The 15,220-nt window shown below is 40.9% G+C and overlaps 1 protein-coding gene across 1 annotated transcript; it reads right to left on the bottom strand.

The window, feature by feature from the left end:
- Nucleotides 1-347: 347 nt before the first annotated feature.
- On the bottom strand, nucleotides 348-12,676 carry LOC109937887 (very low-density lipoprotein receptor-like). The gene is made up of 5 exons (XM_048613876.1): nucleotides 12,563-12,676; nucleotides 7,397-7,536; nucleotides 6,409-6,550; nucleotides 2,655-2,789; nucleotides 348-481 (listed from the first exon to the last, which is right to left on the bottom strand). Exons 1-5 carry the CDS (start codon nucleotides 12,627-12,629, stop codon nucleotides 348-350), a joined length of 618 nt encoding a protein of 205 aa, XP_048469833.1. The 5' UTR covers nucleotides 12,630-12,676.
- Between the last annotated feature and the right edge of the window lie 2,544 nt (nucleotides 12,677-15,220).

Raw genomic sequence — 15,220 nt, 5'->3', positions numbered from 1 at the left:
CCCTTCATCAGATTTCTGATGAAGGGTCTAGGCCCGAAACGTCAGCCTTTCTGCTCCTATGATGCTGCTTGGCCTGCTGTGTTCATCCAGCTCTGCACCTCGTGATCTTTCTCTGGAACGTCTCTGTAGCTGTAACACTATATCCTCCATTCTATCCGAATACTCTGATGTACTTATGTATGGCATGATTTATCTGGTTAACACGCAAAATAGTGCTTTTCACTGTATCTCTTCAATCCTGCCCTGCATTTAGTCCAACAAGCAGATCGGTTCTCAATAAGAATTTAGGTCTTGAAATGTGAAGAATTCTCCCCACAGCACCACATGGCTTTTTGAAGTAGAAACATTTAATGTGCAACAAAAAGAAACTTGCCAATCAGAGCGATAATTCCAACAGATACAGCATCAAGCTGGTTCAGGTCATCCCGCGAGGAAGCGCCGGAGTCGTCCCGCTCCCGCGAGGAAGCGCCGGAGTCTGTTTCTGAAATATACAGCCAAAAGTCATTTATGAAGGTAATGTTTTGATGAAAAGGTACCAACCAGGATAGAACTAAGCTGTAAATAGATAAGGAGTAGAAGTGGGATGGGACTATTCGGCCCCTCAAGTCTGCTCCACCACTCAATAAGATCTTGGCTTATCTTCTTCCTCAATTCTGCTTTCCTGTCCCATCACCGTATTCCTCGTTTTCCTTTATACACAACATTTTATCCCTACTAAGATTATATTCAACTGAGCACGTTTGGCCCCCTAGGAGACAGAATCCCAAGGGTTCACAACACTGAGCGAAGAAATTTCTCATCTTGTACTGAAATTGACAGACCTGGTTTTCAACTGCCAGCCAGCGAAACACCCAAAGAATATCATGTATTTCAATGAGATCACCTCTCATTCTTCCGATTGCATTTAATACAGGCCCAGTTCACACAATCTCTACCCCTAGCAAAGACCATAACCCACAAAACAACAGATTTAAGAATAGCTTCTTCCCCATTGTTATCAGACTTATGAATGGACCTTTCATATATTAGGGGCGGCACGGTGGCTTAGTGGTTAGCACTGCTGCCTCACATCGCCAGGGACCCAGGTTCGATTCCACACACAGGCGACTGTCTGTGTGGAGTTTGCACATTGTCTGCGTGGGTTTCCTCCCACAGTCCAAAGATGTGCAGGCTAATTAGATTGGCCATGCTAAATTGCCCGTATTGTTCAGGGATGTGTAGATTAGGTGAGTTATAGGGGGATGGGTCGGGGTGGGACTCTCTGAGGGACAGTGTGGACTTGTTGGGCCGAACGGCCTGTTTCCACACCATAGGGAATCTATGATATTAGAGGTGATCTTTCTTTGCAGCTTCTCTGTAGCTGTAACACCATATTCTGCATTCTGTTCTATTACTCTGATGTACTTACGTAAGGTATGATTTGTCTGGTTAACATGTCAAACAATACTTTTCACTGTATCTCAGTACACGTGACAATAATAAATCAGATCAAATCAAGTCAAGTCTCGTAAACCTTCACGGAACTCCTACGGCAAATTTATCCTTCCTTGACTAAGGAGATCAAAACAGGTCACAGTGTACTCCTGATGCATCCTCATCAAGGCCCTACACAATTGAAATAAACCAGTTGAATGGTGGCTGTACATGCATTTTAACTTTTGAAGATTCATGTAGCAGAACACTCGGGTAGAAAACAAAATTTTCTGCTTTTTCTTCCCACATTTGACCTACCTCATTGCTGTTCACTTATGTAACTGGTCTAGATTCCTTTGCAGTTTTGTTGAATCCCTCCTTACCTTCACATCTAGATTTGTATCAGCAAACTTGGACACATCACATTTGGTCCCCTCACCTACACCACTGGTACAGAATATATACAGTTATGATCCAAATACTAATACCTGCACTATCCCACTATTCAGTCTGTGTAGGGTTACTGCATCTCAGATAGACCATGCAAAGTGGCCTCGGGGAGATAAATGATAAGCCAACTTGGGATTCCCATCTCTAATTGCTGTGCAGTGCTACAGTGATTCTGGCAGTGAAGGTTATTTTCTTCAGAGCAGACAAGGCTGACAGGGTGATAGGGTGATAGTAAGGCTGAGAGGGGATTGATTGAGGTGTGTAAGATTATGAGGGGCACGGACAGGCTGAATAAAAAGCAGCTGTTCCCCTTACCTGAGGGGCAATAACAAGAGGGCATAATTTTAAAAGTGGAAGGCAGGAGGTTTAGAGGGGATTTGAGGGAAAACTATTTCAACCAGAGGGTGAAGGGGTCTGGAATACACTGCCTGAGGCAGGAAACCTCACAAACTTTAAAAAGTACTTGGATGAGCACTTAATGTGCCATAACATTAAAGGCTATAGGCCTAGAACAAGAAAGTGAGAACAATGTAGATTTTAGTGTATTTTTGGTGGTACAGACTAGATGGGCCAAACAGCTTCTTCTGTGCTGTATGATTCTATGACAGAATTAGGCTCAGTAGTGGTGTCACAGAGAGAAATAACTCATTCTCTTAGAAACCCCTAAAGAATGGACCTCTAAGAAGCAGAGGGTTACCAATCCCTAAGACCCAGAGACTATATGAAAACGATTTACAGTGGCCTGTTCCTCCAAACGGATCTACTCTCAATTAGGCAATGATTTATCTTACCTTTTTCACATGTATGTCCAGACCCGATGGGTATCACACCATCTGGGCACAAGCATGTGTACTGTTGCTCAGTGTAAGGAGCAGGCACACACAGGTACTCACAAGCAGCATGTTCTTCAACACACCAGTTCCGCACTGTTTCACAAAAAAAATTAAACACAAAGAAAAAAAAGTGCGCAAATTAGGACCAGAGCTAAACACAATCAGCACGTTAGCATCAACATAGGATGAGTGTGGAAAATCCTACTCTCTTTAGGGAGATGCTGCCTAATGTGCCAATTGCCTTTATTTTGGTTTCAGATTGCTGATATCTCCCCTTATGCAGGAAAATTTTGCACAGAATTTCTTAAACATTTGACTGGAGAGGAGATACCAAATATTATACATTATATCTGATAAAACACAGCCTAGTAATGCTTCTACCCTAAGCAGCACAGTGTCAGTTATACAGAAACAGAAAACAAAAGTTGGGAATTCAGTGTGGGAAAGAGTGCTGATCTGATGTTTTCTCAAAAATATGAGGCAATTTGAGGAGGTGGAGCAGGAGTCAGTGAGAACCAGATGGCATAATCTAAAATTAATAATTAAATAAGGCACTTATAGGACATTTGTTCAATAGTCCTCCTGTTGAATCTAGCAGAGGCATTACTGATGAATTCCTCTAGTGTTGTGTGGCTCATACACACTGTATCACTGTAGCATAAGAGTGTGGTGACATTTACTGCTTTACACTTGTAAAGGTCTTATTTGCTAACACTCACCATTATAGTCTGTAGAAGGTTAAGCTAGCAAAGCTGAGCCAGTGTTGGATCTCTTTGTCAACAGTGGTCTTTCAACAGGGGTCACTGCCTAGGTGGGAAGGGTTCAATGTATTCCAGAATGTCTTCATAGGAGGAGGAGGAGGAATATTTGACTGACCACGTGGTTTGATATTAGGTTTTATTTTGGCAACATTCAATAACAGACCAAGTCTCTTCCAAATTGAAGAGTGGTGTGCAAATCTGGTGCAGAGGGGGCAAGGACACTGCAGTCATCCATATATTTCAGGTCAGTGTGGTCTATGTGGTCAATCTAGTTTTGGTATAGAGGTGACTGAGGCTAGAATTTTCCATTCAGACAGTACTCACACCAAACAGCAACCGACTTTTGATGAGGTGAACAGCCATTTCAGTTCAATAATAAATTGTGCGGCAGCATCACACAGCCTTGCTCAACTTTGGTCCGAAGGCACCTGTTTCAGGTCTATCACTGAAAACAGTTGCAGTCATATTATCATGAACAAAAGCAACAGTCTGATAAAGTGTGGCTTAGACCCTCCAAAGGAACCTCCAACATGGTCTTTGTTGCCAAGGGACCAACTTAATTGGTAATCAAATGACCTGATAATACAATTACAAATGATAGGTGGAGAGCAGGTTGAAAGCTTCACAGAGTCCATAAAGGAATTTAGATAGGTTAAGTGAGTGTCCTGGCATTAACCATCTTCAGCCACTTCAACATCGTAAGTCAGATACAGGGATGTTCACCAATGTTGTTCAGCACCATTTGTGAATCCTTTGATATTGATAAAATCTACACCCAAATGCAACAAGGTTTAGACTGAGCAAAATATGTCAGCATGCAGGCGCAGTGAGTAATTATAAAGATAAACTGAATGCTGGCCTTTATAATCCCTCCACCTTACTCTAAAGTGTGAAGGCCTGTTACAACTGCATTGGTGCATCTGCACCTAGAGAAAGGTCGAGCAAGTTGGCTATGTACCTCATTGGAGTTTAGAATGAGAGGCATTCTTTACTTAAAAGAGATCGAGGAGACTTCAAATGGAATAACACTGAGAAACCTCCCCTTTTGGAGGAATATAGAACAGCATGGGTTTCTCAGTCAAGACTGAAATGTGCAATATTTCTTCCTTCAATGGGTTATTAGCCTGCAGAAATCTCTTCCAGAGAGCAGTAGAGGCTGAGTAAGACAAATTCTTGATCTACAAGTGAGAGCAGGGAATGAAGTGGATTGGATCAGCAACCAAAGGTAGAGCAGGCTTCAAGGGCTGAATTACCTACTCCTGCGCCTATTCTTTATGGTGACGGGGTGCTGGAGTTACTCAAGTTTACTTCACTCAGCTCTTGTAATAGCCAAGTGGCATAACTCAGATCAAAAACTAACGTGCATTTATATATAAGCACTTTCATTGAGCAGGGCAATCCATCTCAAAAACTTCGATCTTTTATGTCTATTAAAGACAATGTTGGTTCTGATAGCTTAAAATAGTGGTTTGTGTGCCTTACACCAAATTTATCAGTTTAAGACATGCACAGCACTCAATAACAATCTCTTTTAAAGGGCTGGTTTTAAAATTCATATTCTAAAATGTAGGTGAGAATATAGAATGTGTGGTTAGTAAGTTTGCAGATGACATCAAGATCAGTGGTATAGTGGACAGTGAAGGTGCTTATCTAAGGTTACAAAGAGATCTTGAGCAATTGGGTCAATGGGCTGAGGAGTGGCAGATGGAGTTCAATTTGGATGAATGGGAGTTATGCATTTTGGTATAACAAACAAAGGCAAGATTTATACAATTAAAAGTAGGGCCTTGGGTAATGTTGTAGGTACATAATTCTTTGAAGTTTGCATCACAGATAGATAGGGTGGTTAAGAAGGAGTTTAGCACGCTTGCCTTCATTGCTCAGACCTTTCAGCATAGGAAATATTGAAGTTGTATAGGACACTGGTGAGGCCTCTTCTAGACTGCTGTGTCCAGTTGTGGTCTCCCTATTTAAGGAAGGACATTATTAAGTTGGAGGGGGTTTGGGAGAGATTTACCAGGATATTGCCAGGTATGGAGAGTTTGAGTTAGGAGAGGCTGGAACATTTTTCACAGGAGTGTAGGAGGTTGCGAGGTGACCTTATAGAGGTTTATAAAATCATAAGAGGTATAAATATGGCGAATGGCAGGTGTCTTTTCCCTCAGGTGGGGGATTTCAAGACGGGGCATTTTTTTTTTTTTTTATAAAAGGTGAGACAAAAAAAGATTTTAAAAAGACAGGAGAGGTAATTTTTTTTATACACAGAGTGGTTCATGTGTGGAATGAACTTGCAGAGGAAGTGGTAGCTGCAGATACAGTTACAACGATTAAAAGACATTTGGATAAGTACATGAATAAGAAATGTTTGGAGGGGTATGAACAAAGTGCTGGCAGGTGGGACTAGTTTAGTTTGGGATTACGGTTGATATGAACTGGTTACACCAAAGGGTCTGTTTCGTGCTGTATGGCTCGATGGCTGGCTTCATACATTCTTTTAAAGAGCAATATTACGAATGAAAAGGCAAGAGCTTTTGAGTAACATCAGCAATCCATGCTTGGAGAGAGAATGCAACAGCACAGTGGCTCAGTGGTTAGCATTGTTGCCTCACAGCACCAAGGACCCAGGTTCAATTCCAGCCTTGGGTGACTGTCTGTTCAGATTTTGCACATTCTCCCAGTGTCTGCGTGGGTTTCCTCCGGGTGCTCCGGTTTCCTCCCACAGTTCAAAGATGTGCAGGTTGGGTGGACTGGCCGTGCTAAATTGCCCATAGTGTCCAAGGATGTGTAGGTTAGCCATGGGAAATGCAGGGTTACAGGGATAAGGCAAAGGGGTGAGTCTGGGATGCTCTTCAGAGAGTTGGTGTGGACTTTTTGGACCAAATGGCCTGTTTCCACACTGTAGGGGTTCTTCTAAAATTCTAAAGTTGCTCAGTTAAGACATACTCTCATACCAATTGGCTGCATCAGCCTGTGAAACATGACAAGGCCTCGTGGGTCGGTGAGATTTAGTGCCAGAACTGTCACATTCGCTCCTCTAAACCGGTTAATGCTGTACACAGCCTTGCCATCCACATCTGACCAATAGGCACGATCCTGGAGACAAATGTTTCATCATGTTAGACGAATATAGTATTCAAGCTAAACTGGGAACTTCATGCGGCTCATTTAGATTAATGTACTACAAAAATAAATAAAACTGAAATTTCATGTATTTTTCAGTTGGAACATCACTCCACACATGGTTGAGAATTTCTCAGTTTGACATCAATGTTTCAATTTAACTTTCCCAACAGAATGTAAATACTTATTGTAAACCAATTTGTAAAAAGATCCATACAAAAGTGTATCATCATTGTAATTATCATTGGCCATGGGGTAACATAAACATTACAAAGGACTCTTTACAAGGTTCTATTCATATCTCATACTTTTCAATTATGCTTTCAAGCAACTATTTCAGCTCCTTTAAAATTAGTCTTAAGGTGTTTTAAATTTAAAGATAATTTGCACTGGATAATTTTGCTGAGCTCCAATGGCACCCAATATGTATCTATAATCTGAATGAATGGCCAAACAGGTTTGACAAGCTGAATGGCTCATTCCTGTTCTTATGTTCTTTGTGTCTTTGTAACATCAGATCCATTGATTGTTCACTCAGTGCATTAAGCTGAGAGACTTTGGGCACTATCCTCCCTAATCTCAGCTGGTAATGTTAGACCCTGGGAAAGGCAAAAAGATGGCAAAGAATTACTGTAAAATTCTTCCCCTTCTGCCTAAGATAGTCAAAACAAACTCTAAGAAACATAACTATGGACATGCTAAAAAATGTCCAAAGAACTCAATGGAAATAATTCTATATTAAATGACTCACACATTTTCTATGTTGATCATTAAGTGAAAGTGAAAGAGCCCTGCGATTCTAAAAACTGTAATATTTACCTCAAAGACTGCCAGCCCAAATGGATTAGCCAAGTACTTCGGAGAGTGAAAGACACTTCTGTGATAAAGTCCATTCAGATCAGTGTAGAAAATTTCATGGAGATTAGAGTCCACCCAGTAAACACGTTTCTTTATATAGTCTGAAAATGAAGTATAGAAACTCTTAGATAAGAAGGTGTAGAGCTGGATGAACACAGCAGGCCAAGCAGCATCAGAGGAACAGGAAGGCTGACGTTTCGAGCCTAGACCCTTCTTCAGAAATCTGCAGTTCCTACTATCTCTATAGAAACTCTTAGCTTTATTGATACTTGAAGTATTACAAAAGCTTTGTTTCCATTTATTTCTTCAATGTTCCTTAACAATGCTGACTCCTTGCAGAAACCAATTCTAAATGAGCCCAGACATTGAATGTCACACAGCAGACTGACTATGTATGTCATGGGAAGGATCACATTTGTGCCTTATCCTATCCTTATTTTCTGCTTCATGGCTTCCATGACTTCTAAATTTTATTTTACCATTAACACTTTAGATGTGCAGTTTAAACATGTATGAAAACTAAGTTTTACATTTCTTGCAGGACACAGGTACTTCAGAGTTTAGACAAACTTTAAAGAATTTCAAGCTCCTCATATGTGCCCATGGCGGCAGAGAATAAAGGGACTAGGGAGCAGACCAAAGATTAAGGCACGGGAGTGGTTGAGCACAAGTTATATCAAATGGAAGATCAAAGAGGTTTGAAACTGCAGTTAAAAGCAACAGGGCTTTTCAGGGTGATGAGGGAACAAAAAAATTGATCAGCAATCATTTCGACAGTGAGAGATCATGGAAATAGAAATACTACACAAAACATTTAAGAACATGAAGACGAATAGAAGTTTCAGACAGTGACCGTAAATAAGAGTCTAAGGATTTCTCAGGAGGAAGAATTAAGGGAAGGCAAGAAGGAAATCAAATCAGGAGAGAGGTAAACAAACTAAGTTAGAAGTGACTCAGTGTCAACATTCCCTGTAATTTGCTGCTGCATGGACCTCACAGGTCCTTGTGTGGCACAGGCTGCTGGAAGCAAAGCAATGCGTTGACTCGTAGATCGACATGCATAGAGCATCCCAGCAGCTGCACAGCCTGTGGTTTATAGGCAATGTTGTTCAGAACAGTGCGTAAAGCAGGGAAGGAGGGAGAATGGTGTGCTTAGTAATTCAGGGTAGCATAATAAAATTAAAATCTTTAAGACAGCAACAGATTTTGACTCCAAAATTTCTCCTAGTCAGCATTTCACATTGCGAATTCTTAAGAAACAGCGTAAACATCAACACATTTCAGTGGGTAGCACTCTTGCCTTTGAATAAGATTATCGGTTCGAGTCCCATTCTAAAGCCTCAAGCACCCATCTCCGATGATACTCTACTGAGGAAGAGTAGTGTTGTTGGAGATAGTCTTTCGGTCGACGTGAATTCAAAGCAACCCCTGTTCTCTCAGGCGTGTGTAAAATATCCCATGGCACAAGGTAGTTCACTCTTTTCCCTTGGCCAATCTCTGTGCCTCAATCAACATCACAAAGGCAGATTATCTGATCATCTCATTGCTATTTTTCACAGCTTGCTACGCACAATTTAGCTGCCACATTTCCAAATTTCCAATTATGACTACAATTCAAACAGTTTTTCAATGGTGGTGAAGTGCTCTGAAGCACTAAAGTCGTGAAGCGTGACCATAAAACCTAACAGCAGAAACAGGCCACACAGCCTATTAGTTGGCTCTGCCATTCAATAAGATCACTGCAGATCTGACAATCCTCAACTCCACTTTCCTGCCTTATTCCCATGTCACTACATTCCCTTACTGATTAAAGTTCTGTCAATCTTAGCCTTGAATGTATCAAATGATCCAGCGTCAACAGCCCTCTGTAAAGAATTCCTTTTCTCACAAGGAAATCACTCTATACTGGAATCAACCTAAGGAACCTACCTCAAATGCCAGTATATCTTTCCTTTGATAAGGGGATCAAAACTGTTAACAGTATTCCAGTTGTGGTCTGATGACTGCCTTGTAAGGTTTTGGTACGACCTCTCTATTTTTATATTTCATTTCCTCTGAAATAAAGGCCAACGTTCCATTTGCCTTCCCTATTACCCCATCGCACTCAGATGCTAGCTTTTCATGATTCATGGATAAGGACTCCCAAATCCCTCTTGCCGCAACTTCTGCAGCCTTTCTTCAGTTAAATAAATAATATTCATCTCTTCTGTCCTTCCTGTGAAGTGCAAAACCTCACATTTTCCCACATTATAGTCTATCTGCCAAGTTTTTAACCAATCACTCACCTACTTAGAACTCTCATATCATTCTCACTACTTGCCTTCCCATCTGTTTTTGCGTTATTCACAAACTTGATGACAGCACATTCTCTTCCATCATCTAAGTCTTTAATATATATTGTAAATAATTGTGGCCCCACCACTGATCCCTGTAGCACTCCAATAGTTAAATGTTGCCATTTAAGGAGAAGCTAGACAGATTTTTAATTACTAATAGGTTGAAGGGTTATGTAAAGTGGCCAGGAAAGTGGAAGTGGTGCAGAGATGAGATCAGTCAGGATGATATCAAATGGCACGACAGGCTCAAGGGGCTGAATTGCCTGCTCCTGCTCCTAGTTCTTATATAACCTTATGTGCAGTACCTAATTGATTGCCTTTTTTATTACATCTACTTTATCTTGCCTGCTTCTTACTTCCTCTAAGAACTCTAATAAATTTGTCAAGCATGAAGCCACATTGGCTCTGCTTGAACATATTATGTATTTTTAAATGCTCTGATATTACATCCTTTATAATGGACCCATATATTTTCCCATTCACAGAAAGTAAGCTAACTGGTCTCTACCTGTTTTTCTTTGTCTACTTTTTTGAACTCCCCAACCCTGGGGAGAAGACCTTGGCTATTCACCTTATCTATGTCCCTCATAATTTTATAAACCTCCATCAGGTCACCACTCAGCCTCCTACATTCAGTGAAAGAAGTCCCAGCCTATCCAGCCTCTCTTTATAGTTCAAACCTTCCAGTTTCAGTAACATCCTTGTGATTTTTTTTTGGACCCCTTCCAGTCTAATCAAACCCTTCTTATAGCTGGGCAATCAGAATTGCATGCAGTACTCCAAATGTGGTCTTACCCATGTCTTGCACAGCAATAACATGATGTCCCATCACCCATATTCAATGTTCTGACGATGAAGGCAAGCACGCCAAATGCTTTCTTCATCACCTTATCTACCTATGACACCACTTTCAAGGAACTATGTACCTGCACCCCAAGGTCTCTCTGTTCAACAATATTCCCCGGGTCCTACCATTACCGATGTAAGTCCTGCCCTGGTTTGTCTTACCAAAATGCAATACTTCGCATTTATCTAAATTAAGCTACATCTGCCATTCCTCGGCCCACTGGCCCAGTTGATCAAGATCCCATTGTAGTCTTAGATAAAACTGTCTTCACTGTTCACTATACCACCAATTTTCCCATCATCCACTAACTTACTAACCATGCCTCCTATAAACTCATCCAAATTGCTTTTATAAATGACAAACAACAGTGGATCTAGCACCGATCCTGGTGGCACACCACTAGTCACGGGCCTCCAGTCTGAACAACAACTCTCTACCTCCATCCTGTCTCCTATCATCAAGCCAATTTTGTACCCAATTGGTTAGCTGTCCCTGGATCCCAAGTGATTTAACTTTATTAACCAGTCTACCGTTCGGAATCTTATTGAAGGCCTTGCTAAAGTCCATATAGACAATGTCTATCGCTCTGCCATCATCTACTTTCTTGGTCACCTCTTCAAAAAAATCTGAGACACGATCTCCCACGCACAAAGCCATGCTGACTACCCTTACTCAGTCTTTGCTTCTCCAAATACATGCAGATCCTGTCTCTCAGAATCCCCTTCAACAACTAACCCACCACTGATGTTAGGCACACCAATCTGCAGTTCCCTGGCTTTTCCTTGCAGCCTTTCTTAAATAACAGCACAACATTAGTCACCCTTTAGTCTTCTGGCACCTCACCCACGACCATCGATAATACAAATATCTCCGCTAAGGACCCCACAATTTCTTCCCTAGTTTCCCACAATGTCCTGGTCAGGTCTTGGGGTTATATCTACCTTTATGCTTTTTGAAGTCTCTAGCACCTCCTCTTCTGTCACATGGGCTCTTTTCAAGACGTCACTATTTATTTCCGAGTTCCCTACCTTCCATGTCTTTCTCCACATTAAATACTGATGGGAAATATTTGTTTAGGATCTCAATCTCCTGTAGTTCCACACAAAGACAGCCTCATTTTTCTGCACGGGGCCCTATTCTCTCCCTAGTTACTCTTTTGTCCTTAATATACTTGTAGAATCCCTTTGATTTCTCCTTTACCCAACTGACAGTGCTATCTCATCACACCTTTTCACCCTCCTGATTTCCCTCTGAAGTGTACCCCTAAACCGCCTATATTCCTCAAGTGATTCACTTCACCCAGCTGTTTACACCTGACATGCCTCCTTTTCTTCTGGACCAGAGCCTCAATATCTCTAGTCATTCAATTTCCCGTACTACTGCCAGCCTTGCCTTCACACTAACAGGAACATGCTGGCCCTGCTATCTGAGTTTTGAACGTCCCCTACCTGCCAGACGTCCATTTATCTGCAAACAGCCACCCCCAATCATCTTTAACAAGCTTTAAAAGCTTTCCTAATCCTCTGGTTTGCACTGGTCTTTAACATATTGTAATTTTTTCTTTAAATCCGATAATTTTCTTAACCTCCTTGGTTACTGACAGTTGGTTTATCCCCTTCCTAGAACCATTTTTCCTCACTGGGATACATCTTTGCTGTTAATCATTAATTATTTGGTTAATAATCCACCACTGTTCTTGAAAAGTCTTTTCTTCTAAACCCTTTTCACACTCTATTGCCAACTCTTAAGTTTAGAATAGCTGTTTCCTATTCAAGCTTCTCACTTCCAATCTGAATGTTAAATTCTACCATGTCATGGTCACCTGTCGGGATGTTTAACTGATAATTTATGCAACCTGCCTCATTACACATCAAATAGTCTCAAAGCAGACTGATCTATGGTTAGATCCACGACATAAAGTGTGTAGGTAACAGACAGCCTTACCCAATGCAATCCCAGTAGGCTTCTCAATTCCAATGTTGACTAGTATCCTTCTGCCAACTCCATTCATCCCTGCCTTTTCAATTTTTGCTGGTTCTCCTATGTCGGCCCAGTATAAGAAGCTATAGGAGAGAGATAGACTCTAAATACAGTGAGACAAAACAGCATCAGACTGGAATGGTTTAACCACACATTACCAAGTTCAAATCAAAGTACAAGGAAAGGCTGAGAATCGATTTGATGTTAGTTTGTTATGTAAATAAGATTGATATCTCAGAATATCAAAAAAATGCATAAGGAATGGATTGAAAATTTCTCAATGTAATTCCATTACTTAAGCAGGACAGGAGAGTTAATCCAGGAAATGACAGACCTGAAATGGAGGTGGGGAGAGGAAGAGGGTGGGCAGATGCTATGCTCTGTTGTTGTTATGAACATCGACTGAGCAGTTGGACAAATACGAAATTATTAGAGAAACCACCATCAGAAACAAACATGCTTAACTTCTTTGAGGAGGGACAAATGTCTAGCTACAGGAATGTCTTTAGATGTCATTTATATGGATTTCAAAAGAAATTGACAAAACTGCATATCACAAACTGTTCATCAAAATAAAACCATTGGATTCCAATTCAATTACTGCACCTCAGGAAGCTTTTGGAGAGAGTGCATTACAGACTCACTTGAAAATGTAATTTCTTCCTTTAAGCCTTGATTCAAGGACAAGTTGAATAAACTTGACTTAAATTCCTCTGAACATAGAAGATTAAGGGGTGATCTGACTGAGTGTTTAAGATAGTTAAAAGATTTAATAGGGCAAGTGGAAATAAACTATTTTTCTATTGCAGAATTCAGAGCAAGGGTGCACAAAATTTAAATCAGACTAAAGGTCATTCAGAGGTGATGTCAAGAAGAACTTTGCCACACAGGGACTACTGGCCCCCAAGATTTCTCTTTGAAATACTTTGGAGACCGAGGTGGAGTATGGTAATAATTAATTCTAAAATTCAAACTGAGATTCTTAGATTTTTTGTTAAGCAAGAGGTCTGAAAAAAATTTGGTTAAACGAAGTGGCAATACAATCAACAAATGAACTGAACAACAAAACAGGTTCAAGGAAGTGAGTGATCGATTCCTGACTTTACTATTTTATGGGATTAGTTATCATTTTAATCTCCACAATGACACAGTTATGGATTAAGGGTGATTTCTGGTCTGCAGCAGAACAGATGAAACAAATTTTATTGTACAAGTTATGGATACACTTCAAGGTTGATTTAAAAAAATGGAGTCAACTTCTAGGAGTCCTTGAAAGTCAAACTGATAAATTAAGAGATTACATGATTAGATGCAAGTTCAGTACAAAGCTTAATCTTCCATTATCATCTATTAAAGCTGCTTTTAGTGAGTCGAACCACATGATTTTATAATAGCAAGATTCAATTTCGTAAGCGGGTTAAGTGAATGGGAGGATAGGAGGTGAACATTCAGCAAGTCCTCCAGTTTTAAACATTCTGTGTCTGCTAAGTGGAATTTCCTTATACATTGGTTTAGTTGGTTAAAACAGAAAAAGCTATTAAGGGAATAAAAGAAATACAACTGCTTTCATTACAGTGAAAGTGAGGAATTAATACCCCTGATTACCAACTGGACTGGGAAGTGAGGAGGACTCACCAAATGTGTCTGCTGGAGGTAATCCTGCTTGACCATCAGGTTCAGGTTACCCATGATCCCCAGTAGGATTTTGTCTTCTACAGCTCACAAAACATTAACCACCAGAAGACCATACGATAGATAGAACAATGCCCCCACACATGCCCATATTTAAAGCAAACCAAAGAGTAAGATTGGAACAAAAACAGAAGTTGCTGAATAAACTCAGCAGGTCTGGCAGCATCGGTGAAGAAAAATCAGCGTTAACGTTTCACGTCTAGTGATCCTTCCTCAGTTTCCTCTGGGTGTTCTGGTTTCCTCCCACAGTCCAAAGATATGCAGGTTAGGTGGATTGGCCACGTTAGATTGCCCCGTAGTGTCCAGGGATGGGCAAATTAGGTGGGTTAGCCATGGGAAATGCAAGGTTACAGGGATAGGATAGAGGGATTGATCTGAACAGCATTCCGCCCAGAGGGTCGGTGTGGACCTGATGGGCTGAATGGCCTGCTCCCACACCATAAGAGTTCTCGTCTAGTTTAACTGAAAAAAAAACAAAAGAACTGTGAATGCTGTAAATCAGAGACAAAAATAGAAATTGCTGGAAAAGTTCAGCAGGCCTGGCAGCATCTGTGGAGAGAAATCAGAGTTAACGTTTCAGGTCAAGCGACCCTCCCTCAGGATCCAAGTTTAACTATCTTTCTGACATTGGACTTCTTCATGAGCGTTGTTATTTCACAATTTTCAGGTACCTGTGGTGTGGTGTACAGCCATATAGCTAAGAGCTAAAATCAAAGCATGATGGGAAAAGAAGCCAACCTTATATCAGCATAAGAACAGTGGAGGATATGTGATTACAGCTTAATGCGCTAGTTTGCTGAGCAATCTTGTGATAAGGAGCTACCTAACATGGAATTGCAGCAAATGTTCCTAAACGAAGGACTGAAAGAGTAACAACGGAGCAGAGATAACAAGGTGTAAAGCTGGATGAACACAGCAGGCCGAGCAGCA

The sequence above is a fragment of the Rhincodon typus genome, chromosome 29 (genome assembly GCF_021869965.1).
Source record: "Rhincodon typus isolate 14 chromosome 29, sRhiTyp1.1, whole genome shotgun sequence".
NCBI lineage: Eukaryota > Metazoa > Chordata > Chondrichthyes > Orectolobiformes > Rhincodontidae > Rhincodon > Rhincodon typus.
This window is presented reverse-complemented; position numbering and strand designations above follow the sequence as displayed.